At 40.1% G+C, this 15047-nt stretch overlaps 1 protein-coding gene across 1 annotated transcript; it reads right to left on the bottom strand.

The window, feature by feature from the left end:
- Nucleotides 1–4541: 4541 nt before the first annotated feature.
- Nucleotides 4542–14559, bottom strand: LOC122966394 (TBC1 domain family member 10A-like). The gene is made up of 10 exons (XM_044330576.1): nt 14096–14559; nt 11647–12630; nt 10729–10828; nt 10524–10631; nt 9757–9863; nt 9119–9233; nt 6882–6947; nt 6592–6781; nt 5908–6062; nt 4542–5723 (listed from the first exon to the last, which is right to left on the bottom strand). Exons 2-10 carry the CDS (start codon nt 12609–12611, stop codon nt 4824–4826), a joined length of 2706 nt encoding a protein of 901 aa, XP_044186511.1. The 5' UTR covers nt 12612–12630; nt 14096–14559; the 3' UTR covers nt 4542–4823.
- Nucleotides 14560–15047: the final 488 nt, after the last annotated feature.

Raw genomic sequence — 15047 nt, 5'->3', positions numbered from 1 at the left:
CATACTCTAGTCCTGTCAAGTGCAATAAAAAGTAAAATCCCCCTCATACAGGAAAACACATCTAGTGACATCTAGTGGAGTTTCTGTACAACTCCATGTAGAAACGAGCCGTACAACAATTACATTAGATTAATCAGAAGCTATTTTGATTAATTAATAATGACATGTGATGGTTTTAGCTTCTTAAATGTGAGAATTTGCTGCTTTTTCTTACCTTAACATGATAATAAATTGAATATCTCTCTTCATTAGGATCCCCATTAGTACCAGTATCAGCGTTGGCTATTCTTCCTGGTTTCCACCACACACACACACACATATACATGCACACTGTAACCATAGAAACAACCAAACCAGCTCATCTCATTGGATAAACAGTCAAACTTCTCTTTTTCAAGCAATGTCTTTCTCTCATTCTTAATGAACTTTGATCCTTCACACAATTTCATTCTCATGATTAAATGATATTTTTTTGCATAATTTTATCCATCCTGCATTTTCACACATGTAACCCCAAGAAAAAAAGAGGTATAAAGATACATTTCTAATTCCAGTTTTCACTAGTTTACACCCACAACTCAATTAAGGTTCCTGCAGCGTTTGGAGACACAGTTTTAACAAAATTATGAACACATCTTTAGTATTTTCATGAATAATAAGCACCAGCAATGAATTGTTTTCACTTTTTTTCACTTTTGCAAAACATCCCATAATATACTGGAAACTGTAACGGGAAGTGACTTATCAACAATGATTGTAACTTCTCCTATTAAGACATATTATGTTATTATAAATGTGTTTTACTTTTATTGTCATTCATTATCTGTTTATACATCAACCTCCACTTATATGAAAGTGGTTGACAAATACATTAATCAACACTGGAGCTGCAGCTAAAGATTATTTACATCATCAATTAATCTGGCAGTTATTTTCTTGATTAATGTATTGGCTGTTTGGTTCATAAAATGTCAGAAAATGGTGAAAAATGTCGATCACAAAACCCAAAACGTCCTGATCAATAGTCCACAAGCCAAAGATATTCAGTTTACTGTCAGAAGACTAAAGAAACCAGAAAATATTCACATTTAAGAAGCTTCAATCAGAAAATTTGGGAATTTTCTTCTTAAAAAATGACTCAAAACGATTAATCAGTTATCAAAATAGTCTGTGATTAATAGTTAGCAACTAATTGACTAATTGTTGCCGCTGTAATCAACACTTATATCCACTTACAACTACATTATAGTGTTATAAACCATTTATTAATAGTTTATATATTGTTTATGAAGGCTAAAGTGTTGTTGTTCAATGTTATATTATATTTATGCTTGTGTTGTTGTTTCCAGGTCTGAAAACAACTGATGTGTAAACAAACATACAAAACACCAATAAAGACAAAAACAGCAAGATGATTTAATATATTATGGTTTATTACTCATCACAAATGTCATTATCATCATCAATTAAATACATCAGTTGTAGATCTGAAGGAATGAATTCAATTAGCTATGATTTTATTTCACTTTCGCCAGAGAGAGAGAGAGTGACATGTAAACTTAAAAACACAAAAGACAAAAACGGCAACGGGCAGAAAACAAAAAAAAAAACAAAAACAAAACGAAAAAAAAAAAAACCCAGCTCAAACGCTTCTATGTTTTCATTTTATTTTAACATTTGCATCAAGTGGAGTCATTCCCAATCAAAACGTAATCAAGAACGACGGTGTTTTTCAGGATCGATGCAAGAAATGCACAAAAAAAAAGGACCCGATAGAAAGAAATTTTCTCGATTCGTCCTTGAAATTGCGGAGCAGAGCGCCGATTCCACACTTCTTCTTCTTCTTTTTTTTGGATTTTTTTTTTTTTGCTCCATGGAAATCAGTGCAGCTGTCACCACACACTATCAACAGTCATTGATGGAGGAAGGTTTTGCATAGATTATCCTCACTAATACTACACTAATCTGTGCCTATAATGCACTGGCGTCAAAATAGAAGAGGGAGAGAGTGTGTGTGTGTGTGTGTGTGTGTGTGATATTCATATATTTAAATGACAGCTATGTAAAGACCTGAAATAAGTGAAAAACAGTGAATATGGAGGACATGTTGGCTACAGTTTACACGAAAGTCCCTCTAATCCTTAACTACAAAAACAGTACAGTTAAAGAGCATCAATGTGTTTTTTTTGTTTGTTTTTGTTTTTCCCGCCATCGAATGGTTTTTACACTAACTACCTGGCACTATCATCATCATATCATCATATACTGATGGGGTTTCAGTGCCGCTTCATGTATGCATAAATATGTTACAGTACAGAACACTGAGTGTAAATAGTTAAGGAGTTAGTTCATAAGTCATCATGAATGTTACGACACAACTCGGTGAGACAGACATATTGAAGATCTCCGATTTAAAAAAAAAAAAAAAAAAAAAAAAAAAAAAAACACCTCTTAGTATTTCATACAGTACGATTAAGACCTTCAGCTCCCAAAATAATCTGTCTAAACTCATCACTCGTCTCAAAAAAGTTTGTTGTTCGGTCGGAGGCCCGTTTATAATCCCCCCACCCACCCCTCCTCCTCCCTCCTCACTCACGCCTGTGTTTTTTTTTTTTTTATTTGTTTGTTGTTTTTTTTCTTAATACTGCACTTCAGTAAACTGGAGACTCGTGAGCCTAAGTTGACCAAAACCAACAATGACAAAAACACTTAAAAACAATAGCTAAGACATGCATCGAGTTCGCTGTGTAAAAGCGGAGGACTTTTAACGTGCAAAAGAAAAGAGAAAAGAAATTTAAAAATTAAAAACACACTATATATATATATATATATATATATATATATATGTATATATATATATATATATGATCCCCCTGCAACTACACGGTGTGCAGTCAGCCATCGTTCCAGTCAACCAGGTGTCTCTTTACTCACATAGAAAAATAGTCAAGATCCAAAATAATAATAATAATAATAATTAATAATATACTATATTTGATTAAATTAACCACTTTGTACATAAATACAAGGTCAAAGATCAGAGGTTAATGCTACATTGGCACACCTGGCACCTCCAGTCAAGTGGCTTTCCTATTGTTGGTCGTCAAGGCACAGATTTCAAAGTGTGAAACCGGCCCTGAGACTCGATCTCTACATAACTAACGGAGTGGTCGACTTCAGTGGTGCTTTGTGACAAAATCACAAGTGCAAAAAAAATAAAATAAAACAAAACAAAAAAAAACATCCTTCATTCTCTTTTTAGATACCTTGAATCACATTCTGATGGGTCGGTGACCTCCAGTCCTTTCACCCATTAATGAAAATTTGGCTAAAATAAGATGCATATATATATATATGATTTTTGTTCGTCAAAGCAAAAAATAATACTAAATTTGACAGATGGATGGACATTTGGTCTGCAGGACTTGTGCACAGTCACTGCTGGAGTTGTGTTTTTGTTTTGCGTGTATCCACGTGACCACAGTTTAATGATAATTGTTGTGACCTCTTTTTTTTTTTTTTTTTTTGCAAGATTTTAAATTGAGGCCTGAAATGAAAACAATAAAAATGCTCCCAGTGTGTCGTTTTGTCAGGGACAAAAAAAACAAAACACATGTAAATGAACCATTAAAGGACAAGTTCACAATTTTTCAAGTCCATCTTAAAAACAGGTGCCTAAGTGAACATTGAAACAGCTTTTCTTGCCTGAAAAATTGAAAAATTGTGAATCTATCCTTTAATAAACAGCCACTACATTAGTATAAGATGTGTGTGTGTGGCTGTTTTAATTTTCTCCCTCCTTTTTGTCTCCATTTCACCCGTCACATTTATATTCCAATGACAGAGGAAACAAAAGGATCCAATGATGGTTTGAGAAATAATAAAAAAAATAAAAAATAAAAAAAAAAAAGCAGGAAGCTGAAAACAGGGAGGCCCAACACACACAGAACAATAAACACATTTCACTAGACTACTAAGGCACACACTCACTCACGACATTTAACATGACAATAAATACATCCTCAACATCCAACAACATCACTAGCATTTCTGTCTTCAGTGCCTGCGTTTCAGACGACTTCCAAGGGTTATTATTCCTTCCCCCTCTGACCCCCTCCCTCCCACCCATCCAGGCATCCAGTTAACCTGTCCACAGATGAGAACTGACGGGGCTTATGGAGTGCTAACAAGATCCTCTGTACTGTAGGTAGACTTTTTTTTTTTCTTTTTCTTTTTTAATATATATATATATATATATATATATAAGTATATATATATATACACACACATTTTCTGTGGCACCACAACTATTTCTGCAACAATCCTTTAAGTCGATGTCTCTCTCACCAACCACTGCCATCAATCTGATTAAAATAATAATTAATTAAAAAAAAAAAAAAAAAGAGAGAGAAATAAACAAAATGAATTTTAAAAAACTAAAAAGATTAAAGACTGCGATTTATTCTGAAAAGTTATTCTCAGATTCACAGCTCGTGCTCCAGTTGAAAAAAAAAAAAAAAAAAAAAAAAAATGTTGTCCCATCTTTTTTACTAAAAACTCGGTGAAAAAAAAGAAAAGCGTTGAGCGACGGGGCAAAAAAAAAAGCCCCCCGAGGTGCTATTAAAACCATGATCCAGTTTTCTCCACGATAGTCCTGGGACTATATTAAGTCTTCAAAATGATGCATTATACAGGAAGCCATCCCATTTTTTTTTTTTTTTCTCCTCTATTAAATCGCTCTGTTTCTGGGGGTTTTTGTTCCCCTGACCTCTTTTTTTGTTCAGTGTCCCTTTTCATTATCCTGGAATGACGGGGTGGGAAAACTAGGCCGAATCTCTTGCTGCTGCGGCTCCGTTTTTGTCCTCGGCCTCTCCTCCTCCTCCTCCCCCTTTGTCCTTTTTCTTCCCCCCTTTCTTCTTCTCTTTTTCTAGCCTCTCTTTCTCCTTCCTGAGCCTCTCTTTCTCAGCCTTTTCCTTTTCCTTCTTTTCCTTCAGTTTCTTCTTCTCGTCCTCCTTCTCCTTCTTCTTGTCTTCTTTGCTTTTCTTCTTTTTCTTGACCTCTTCCTCTCCTCCGGTCGTGGCGGCCTCGGGAGCCGCCGCCGCCGCCGCCGCTTCTTTCTTTGGATCCGGACACGGCGGCAGAGGGGCGTTGTTTGCGGTCGGAGAGGGGATGGAAGGGGTGACTTGCTCGGAGACGACCCTCGGGGAGGGAGATAGAGTGTTGGGTGGCGATGTGCTTTGAGCTGAAGCACTCGGCGGCGCTGAGGCGTCGTGTGACGGGCCACTCACGACTAAGGGGCTCTGAGTGTGGGGTGCCGGCGCCCTCTGACCTGCCCCCGGAGGAATGGGTGGTTTATGCATGGGGGCGTGGAGCGGGCTTGATGATAGGTTAACAGGTGGCGAATCTCTTCCCGAAGGCCCTGAGAAGGAGCCCTTCTTGGTTTGGGAGTGGAAAGGAGACTTGGACTTGCGGAAGCCAGGGAGCGAGAGCAGGCTGGAGGAGGCCCTGAGGGGTCCCGGCGGAGGGATCGAGCTCCCCAGGAAGGAGAAACTACCGCCGGAGCTGATGGAGGCGGCGCGGCGTTTGTACTCGTAGATGTCCCTCGTACCGTGGAGGCGGCGGCCCGGCTGGTGCGTCAGCTCCCCTCTGGACTCCCTCCACTTCCTCACCTGGATGTTGCACTCCCTCTCTATGAGCGACTCTGTCACCGGGAGCGTAATGATCTGGACGGACAACACACCAGACGAAAAAAGGACGAGACAGACAGAGGAAGTAGAGATTACTAGGCTGCGCGCTACGGGACAAAGTGACTCATAACTCGTGTCGATGAGTAAGAACAGAAGCAGGTTTTTGCTTTTGTAACACGGCCTGTAAAGCCCAGAATGAAAGAGAGAGAGAGAGACCCACCTCCTGTACCAACGAGTCCTCTCTGATACTCTCGGGTGAGATGTTCCTCAGACGCTCCATGGTTTCATACATGCCCTGTAGTTCCCGAAGCTTATCCACAGAGCCGAGCATCTGTTTCAGCAGCACCAGGCCCACACGAAACACTATCTTCACTCCTAAAACCAGAGACTCAAGTTATGTTTCTGTCAAACTATTATACTCACAAAAAAACAAACTCAAGCAAACATTAAAGTGTTGAATCTTATCCTCCTATCCTTCTGCACCCCTACACCAAACCTAAATGTACCTCGAACACATTTTAAGACTTGGGGGGATCGTGCTTTCTAGTCGGCAGCCCCCTAAACTCTGGAATAGTCTCCCAATAAGCTTAAGGTCCTTGGATACTGTGGACATCTGCTCAGAGGCATTTGGGTAATAATGTGTTATTCTACATCTTAATTTGTCTATTTTGTCTGCTCTCCTTGTATATTTCATCTGGCGTCTTTGTTTTTTTTTTTTTTTATTTATTTTGATTGTATTTGATTTTATTCTCTTTGACTGTGAAGCACTTTGTGACTGGTGTCAGTGAAAGGTGTTTTATAAATAAACTTTGCTTGCTCGCTTCTTGTTTTATAATTAAATCAACATCAAAACAGTCGAAAGCATCGATCGCTGCCCGTTAAGACGCGAGGATATGAGACGTACCTTCACAGAAGAACATGTCCCACACACGCAGCACACAGGACCACGGTAAGGTGCGAGAGAAGATACACATGAACCACTCGGTCATGTAGAGAATCGGGTCGATCTTGAACTTCTTGAGATGACGGTAAGCCATGGGACACGTACGCCGCAACAGGGAGAAGAAGATCTCGCCATCCAGCTGGATTGCTTCCTAAAAAAAAAAAAAAAACAGACACGACGAGTCAGTAAAGGTGATGAAATCGACGGACGGACGGACGGACAGATGAGGGGGTTTTTGTGGATTCACTCACCAGTCCTGCGCTGTAGTAACCGGGAAGAAACTTCTCACATATCTGCACGAGGCACCAAAAGGCTTGCTGCGGAAGAGAGGAAAATAATAACCTTTAAAAGTTGATAAAACATTTGGAGTTTAAATGTTACCTGAAAGTAATGACTCAAAACATAATTACATCATCATTTCCCACTTTTAGTTCCCTCTTTTTAAAAAAAAAAAAAAAAAAAAAAATAGAACAATATGCAGATTATTCATTAACTTAATCTCTCTCTTCCTCTTCTCTGTTCGTTTGTTGATTCTAACAGATAATAAACACCAAGATGACAAACAAGACTAAATAATTTCAGGATATTTATGTCACAATCACCATAACAACAACAACAACAAAAAAAAAATGACAAAGTGTCTTCTCTCGTTATCGTGAAATAATACTTTAAATAAAGATGTGTTGAGCTCAAGAGAAATCCATTTCACGATGTCAAGATAAATAAATCTATACACACACACACACACACACACACGGGGCCCGTCCTTCTGTTAAAACAGGAAACTGATGCAAATGAAACTGTGACACTTTCAGGAGATAAAGACACACTTTGTTTTGCTGCAAGCGGGCATCGACTACAGCAACCGTTCCAGTGTTACATAACACACGCAGCTATGAGAGCTAACACTCCCACACTGACACCTGGCCGACCGTGTACACAGATTAATATTTGGGTGTGAATGAATTGTCAGAATACAGATTAGGCCTTGTGGTCGTCGTCCCTCCTCCTCCTCCTCCTCCTCCCCCGCGCTCTGTCCCCCCCCCCCAGCGATGAAACCTCAACTTGACCGAGTCCTGTTTGTATCACACAGCTTGTCAAACGTGTCACAGTCTGATCGGTGGTGTTTCGACAGTGTCACCGGAAGGCCACCTGTTACTATTTTTAATTTAGTAAGTAGCCCCGATAAAATACGATTCGCATGACGCTTTGGTTTGGTTTTGCTTTCTCGCTCGCCTACTCTCTTTGTCTCTCTCTCTCTCTCTTTCTATTGTGAGCTGATTAATGTGTTTGATAAGAGGAGATGAATAGAAAGAAATACCACACATGTATCATCAGGATGGAAATTACTTGTAGTAGGCGTCTAGTCAAAGATAGTTTTCTGATATACGTTCAAGTTTTCTGGTAGTCAGATACCACAACAAGAAGTTGTAAGGTATAAAAATAGATTCTAGTTCATGACTGGAAACAGATTTACGCACTTGTCAACGTTGAGCCTATTGGTTTATTTATTTTATTTTATTTTCTATGAGGGTTTTGTAAAGCAGTCAGATTGTTCAGGCATCGTTACAAAACTGATAAAGATTCACAAATTTTCCCAAGTGTGTCCAAATAAACACTGACACGTGTTTTTCTTGCTGTTATCATGTTGTAATCCTGCTCATACTGGACATTAAGAGATCCCTTTATATAGAGCCTTTATAATGTCAGTGATGAGCCCCCAGTCACAGACAGAGATGCACCGATACCGATATCAGTCTGATACTGACTCAAATAGCTGAATCATGTATCGGATACCATTATTTTAATAAACAACATTTCAGTATGTTTATATCTATGTATTTTATTTGTTCCTATTTTGTTTTATAAGGTTAGGAAAGAAATGTTTAAGTCAAGTCTGATGTTGCCTTACACATAAAAGAATGATCCCAGTCTTTTCCAAACAGTGAGGCATACAGCTTATTAATTAAACACTGGTATCGGATCGGTACCCAAAGCCCCGATATCACTGTTGGGACCGAAAAAGTGGGTTCGGTGCCTGGTTCTGTACGTAAAAAGTTTATCTGAAGCTTCAGCCGTCCACATTAGTCAAATCAGGTCAATATCTTTCGATTTGCAGTCTTTTTAGAGCCAAAATCCCTCTTTTTGTAACGATCCTTCAGGAAAACACTGTCCATTTAGACACAAAGACTAAAAAGACTGTAACTGTGGAAGATTTCTACTTTATGTGACTAACTCAGACGGCTGATGCCTCATATTATCTTCAGTTAAACCTTTATTTCATTTTTGTTTAAAAGGAGGACTGTGGATTTTGTCCCCCATCATTTATAGTATAAGAACATTATGAAGAGACATTTTAATAGCCAGTATGAACAGGAGGAACGATTACAGCCAGCAAAACTTCTTTCAATGATCACCTGGGTTCCTGACTGTTGTTTTAAGACGCATTTGAAAAACTGTGAACCCGTCTTTTAACCCTTTTCATTACCTCAGCAGGCATATGCATGAGCAGCACCGCAGCCACCGGAGCCTGAGCCTGGCAGTAGCCCTCGTCAGGCCGGTAGACAGTGTAGGCCTTCAGGATCCGGAACAGATCCTGTTGCCTGCAGAGACCAGCAAAAAAAAACAAACCCAAAATGATCCAGTGGCCAAAATCCACCAAAAAACACTTGACCAGTTCATTCACTTCCCTTTGACTCATGAAGGGAACAATGCAAACAAAGGGGAACCTTAAAAAGAAACTGTTGATGGTCTAATCCAGCCTTTGAAGTATTTCTCTGCAGCTGTAAGTGAACTACATTTTAATTTATCTTCTTAAAATATATCTTATTATATTTTTATGTGCTTTGTGTTTTCATATTTTTCATATTTCCCCTTATCAATATGCTTTATTAGTATGGTTTTTCATACTTGATACATGCAGTAAATTCTAATTTACATTGTTTTCTTAGTTGTATCATGTTCAGTATATTAACTGACAGATATATGCAAAAAAAAATAAGTAATTAAACATATGAAATGAACCTGATGAATATTAAAACTGTGTGTGTGAACTCAGGTGTTACTCTTGTCAATCACGTATGTTCACCTATGAGGTCAAACAAAGTGAGGATGTGTTTATTTTACCCGTGGCCGCCGCGAGCAGCAAACATCTCATGGAAGGGGAACTGTCTGTGTAGATCCTTCTCTATGATGTCCAACCATTTAGCTTCCCCCGGTTCTCTCTCCAGCTCCTGTTGTTAAAAAAAAGAAGAAAGAAATAAAGAGATAAGTTTTAGATTAATTCTCAGTAACTTTTGGTGTAAAGTTCTAAATGAGACAACAAAGCAGATTAAACTGCAAAGCTCTGTTTGACACTTAAACAACAAATCAGAAGTAAAATGGTAGAAGAGAAATCTAGACTCGGACAACAGGAACAATACTAAGTGGACTGTTGGAACCTGGACCCAGCTGAGCCTGGGCCCCCCTCCAGCATGGATATGGAGTCAGGGCCCTGACAGGCAGGATTACAGGTCCTGATAAGAAGCTTACGGCTTCCTACGTCAGCGCCTGCGCCCCTTTAGCAATTACCCTACTCAAATCACAACTTCTTTACAACAGTCCCCACTTTGAGGCAGTAACTTTACTGTCCTTGAACGCTCTCAGACCGGCTACAGAGAGCTTCACAAAGACAGAGAAAGCACATTTGAAGAACTGAGAGAGCAGATTTGAAAAATGAAAGGTCAAAAATATCTGTTTCCATATAAGTAGATTTGTTCATGACTGCCACCGCCCGCCCGCCCAAAAAAAAAAAAAAAAAGCTTTTTCAGAACTAGGAGAACCAAAAAAAGATGTTTCTGCCAGTTGTGGTTTTGGTGACATTTGGTTTGTGAACATTATATTAATAGTTTTACCTCAAACTTCCCACAGTTGTTATCTAAGAGCTCTTGACTGTTGGACAGCAGCTGCCAGGCTTTGGACCTGAGAGACGATGGGATCCCCTTCCTGCAGCGCAATTTCACCTGCAGCAAACAACACAGCTCGATGTTAAGAATAACTGATCAAACATAAATCCCACAACGTAAACATCCAAAACAAAAAAAAAAGGCGGCTGTGTACCTTCTGGAAGCGATGTTTGACCCACTTATCCCAGTTGTTAAACATATCAAGCCATTTCATCTCCCTCTGTCTGGCCACTTCAACTCGAACTTCCTTCTCGCTGTAATGGTGAGTAATAAAAAAAAATGATTACATCATCGACAGAACTGGGAAGTACTTATTTACATTTCGCACTCCTTGAAATGAAACATCTTTGACTCTAATCTAATGACGCTAATTACTTCTCCTTCTCTCCCACATTCATTTGCACATTACTCTAAACTCCTCATTACGTCCTTACTACAAACCAGAAAGCACTGCCTCTACTCATGGCAGAAAAATCAATAAACATTTTAATTATTCAAAAGTGGAAGTGCGATTATCCAGTCAGAAAAACTAGAAGCAAATCTAATTTTTTTTTTTTTTAAAAGAGAGGAAGAAAGCAGATGGGTGTGATGGGCGATACCAGAGAAACACACGGTCAGTACATATTGAGTCACGAAAAACGCTCTCAGCATTATCTGAGTCAGACAAAGGGGAGATAAAGGACAGACAGATATGTTTAGAGCAGAACGAGAGGGACGGCAGGAAAGCGAGGGTGAGACTGAGAGGAGAGGAAAATCTCCTAAAAGGCGCATAGATGACAGAGTGAACAGGATGTTCAGGGGGGAAAAAAAAAAAAGCGAAGTGGACGATTAAAAAGGAAGATAGTCAAACATGATTTACATCTATCTGTGTAAACCAATTCTCTGGCTCTAATCTGATGTCGTCTAATGCAAATAGTGTCTGCATGGAAACAGAGCGTGAAAAAAAGGGAAGTGTGTTCCCCCCTCCCCCCCCCTCCCTCTAAACAACCACATCGAATTTGTGTCTCTAATTTCAGAATGATGACGATCAGGTGTGTGAATGATTGATTAATGTCTTACTCTTGATACATACCTGCCTTCGCTGTACTGATTCCCACCCAGGAAGCCATATTTATCAGTGCGTCTGACAGACATGCCATTGATCTCCGAGTCTGAGCCCACAGAGCTTCCGTCCTCTCCGAGCCCAGACAGAGACTCTAACGTCCCCGACATCAGGCTGGCTGACTCCAGGTAGCTGAGGGTGTCCGGGGCTGGCCGGCGGTTGGGGTTGGGCAGCGGGAGGACGAAGGCTGGCTCGTGAATCAACGGGACAGTAGGGCTGTGGTGTTCGACCCTGGTGGGAGTGCTGGGAGGTTCGGGCTTTGGGGACAGAGGAGGATCTTGACTTTGAGGGTTTTGTGCTTGTTGGGATGGCTGAGGTTTCTCCTCTTCAGCTGCTGCCGTAGCTGCAGCGTGGGTGGATGCTGGAGGAACAGGTGTCACGTCAGGACAAGCAGAAGTTTGCGGTTGGCTCGCTGTGAGTTGACCCTCATCGATGACGGGATTTGGGTTGTGGGTGACGTGTACATTGGGGTAGAGATTAGGACCAGGATTAAGATCAGGAGAAGGGGACGCCTGTGGCACTTCGCTCTGAGCTGACGGCTCATTTGACAGTGCTGGGGTCTCTGTATCAGCAGCTGGATCATTGGTCTTTGTCTCCTGTTTGATAACTTGAGCTCCAGTCTCTGCATCTTTCCCGGCTGATTCCTCTTTCTGTGGAGCAGCCTCGTGTACCAATGATGGGAGGGGGTTCTGAGCAGCAGGTTTTGGACTCAAGGGCGGAGGAGGAGTCGAGGTTGAACCCCCTGAAGCGTTGTTTCCAGTCAAAGCCTTGTCATTGTAGAGGGAAGACTTGGGTAGGGGCATCTCCCTGGTGGTGGACTCTTGTGTGGGACTGTTGGGAGCAGGAAGAGCTGATGAGGACGGAGGGATGGATGGAGCTGCATGGGGATCACCCAATGCAGGTGGCGATGGGGATAGGGTGTAAAGTTCGGCCATGGTTCCACTGTGATCTCTCCTTTAAAAAATAGAGAGAAAATTATGCATGACGGTTTTAGTTTAGCCCAAAAGCAGCTATAAATTGAGTCATAACTTTTGTAATAAACACCTTTAAAAAGGTCAACGCCTAACACAAAAGGTGAGAAAAGAGTCTTTGAGAAACAATGAGGGTTTAGCCATTATCTATGAAGTTCCTCTTCTTAAAAATAGATCAAAAGAGAAGCAGTTAAAGTAGTGAACTATATTTCAAAATCGTGGAAATTCGTGGGAGACAGTGTGCGTGCATTCATACACATGCCATAGGTAGTTTTCTTAACTCTAAATAACAGTAATGACTGAATGTCTGAGGCTATATTTCCTCTTTTTTGCTTAACGCTACACTGGTAATACTTCCACTATAGTAAAATTGTTTAATTCAGCAACTTTTTGAGGAAACACACAGGAAAGAATACCACTATGCTGTCAGTAGACGTTACACCAAGAAACCAAAAAGGTTACAACAACTTCAGTATTCCGCTTTATCACAATTTTAAAAAAGGACAGGTTCACATTATTTCAAGTCTTTCTTATAACTACAGTCAAGTGCTGTAATCATTCCTCCTGTCCATACTGGCTATTAAAAGATCCCATTCAAATGTGCTTTCAATGTAAGTGATGGGGGACAAAATCCACAGTGTGTCCACAGCCAAAGTTGATATGAAGCTTATATGAGGCTTCAGCAGTCTGAGTTAGTCATATCAAGTGGATATCTGCCACATTTACAGTCTTTTTAGCATCAAATTCCCTCTTTGTGTTTCAGTGTTTCCCTGTTGAGCTGAGGTTGAAGTATAGTAATAAAAAGAGGGACTTTGGAACTAAAAAGACTGTAACGTTGAAAGATATGTACTTGATTTGACTCATTTGGACTTCATATTAGCTTCAGATAAACTTTTAAATACATTTTTGCACAGAGGGAGGACTGTGGATTTTGTCCCCCATCACTTCCATTGTAAGTCCATTATGAAGGAATCTTCTAATGGTCAGTAACAGAAAGAATGATTACAGCAAGAAAAACATGCTTCAATGTTCATTTGGGCTTCTGACTGTTGTTTTAAGACACACTTGAATAATTTTGAACCCATCCATGACAATAAACCATTACAGATGACAGACCGGTGTACCAGTACACTGGCATGCACCGTTGTCAACAAATCACCCCCCGACAACCATGATGATCAAGTATTTTGCTGATGAAGCAGGTTAATGTCTGTGGTGCCAGCAGACAGCTAACAGCTAATAACACCAGGCACTTTGTTATCGTATCCTCTCTACAGGCCTCTCCCGAAGCGACTCAACTTCCCGATTCAGCACACAGGATGGTTTACCAACACAGCTAACAGTCAACACACTCCCTGCCCCGCCAGGCCCTGAACGAGCAGCGTCCACGGCCTTGTCCACCTCGCTGCTCCGGTCAAATACGACCTCAACTCCGCTGCTCAACTCACCCACGGCCGGCGTGTCACTGCGGTCCGTCCGCCTGGGAAGCCAGGGGGTTCCTCCCCGCGCGTCCCCCCGCCACAGCTCCGGTTCCGCAACCTCCTCCGTGAAATGAAAACACGAAAAAAAAAGAAAAAGAAATGGCGAGACTGAGGGCAGGGACCGCGGAGCAGGGTGAGGACCTGGAAGAGAAAACGTCCTGCAGTCGGCGAGCTAGCTAGCTAAGTTACCTGCTAGCTAAGTTAGCTTCATTTAGCATCAGCGCCGATAGTGTTTCTGTTTCTGCTGCGTCTCCGTTATTTCGGACTTGCTTCGATCATTCTCGCCTAAATTAAGCTACCGTCCTGGTAAAAGCTTTCATTTTGAAACAAAAAGGACTTTCTTTGTTTAATTTGTCCAAGCAGAGCGGCAGGGGCACATCCAGCACCAGCCGCCTGCATTTCCTACTGACAGCTACGTGCGTGTGCTCGTCAATATCATCGTGCATACGCACGCACCCGCACAGGAGCCTCCCTTGCCGTCGCTTGTACAGTTATAAATAAATAAACAATAAATAAATACTTTTTAAAAAAACAAATAAATAAAATAAAATAATTAAAAAAATATATATATAAACACATTAAAATAATAACTAAAACCATCATAATATTATTATTTAAATAATGTATTTAATTATTTAATTTGTGATTTTAAAATTATTTAAATTAATTTAAATATATTAATATATTTAATATTGTAGTTTATATTTTAATTCAATATTAATATTTAATATTTTTGATTGTTTTTTTTTTATTTTTTTATTAATGAAAAAAAAACTTGTAGACTCAGTTAAATATATAATGCTTCTGCATACCCTTATTTTTCCCTCATGGTTTGTTTCAATTTATCACATTCATATCATAAACATTCATTTAGAGTCTCTAGTGATTAAATATATTTATTTGCAAATCACTTTTAACA

This window comes from Thunnus albacares, chromosome 17, assembly GCF_914725855.1.
Source record: "Thunnus albacares chromosome 17, fThuAlb1.1, whole genome shotgun sequence".
NCBI lineage: Eukaryota > Metazoa > Chordata > Actinopteri > Scombriformes > Scombridae > Thunnus > Thunnus albacares.
The sequence above is the reverse complement of the archived record's forward strand: the minus strand, read 5'-3'. Positions and strand labels throughout refer to the sequence as shown.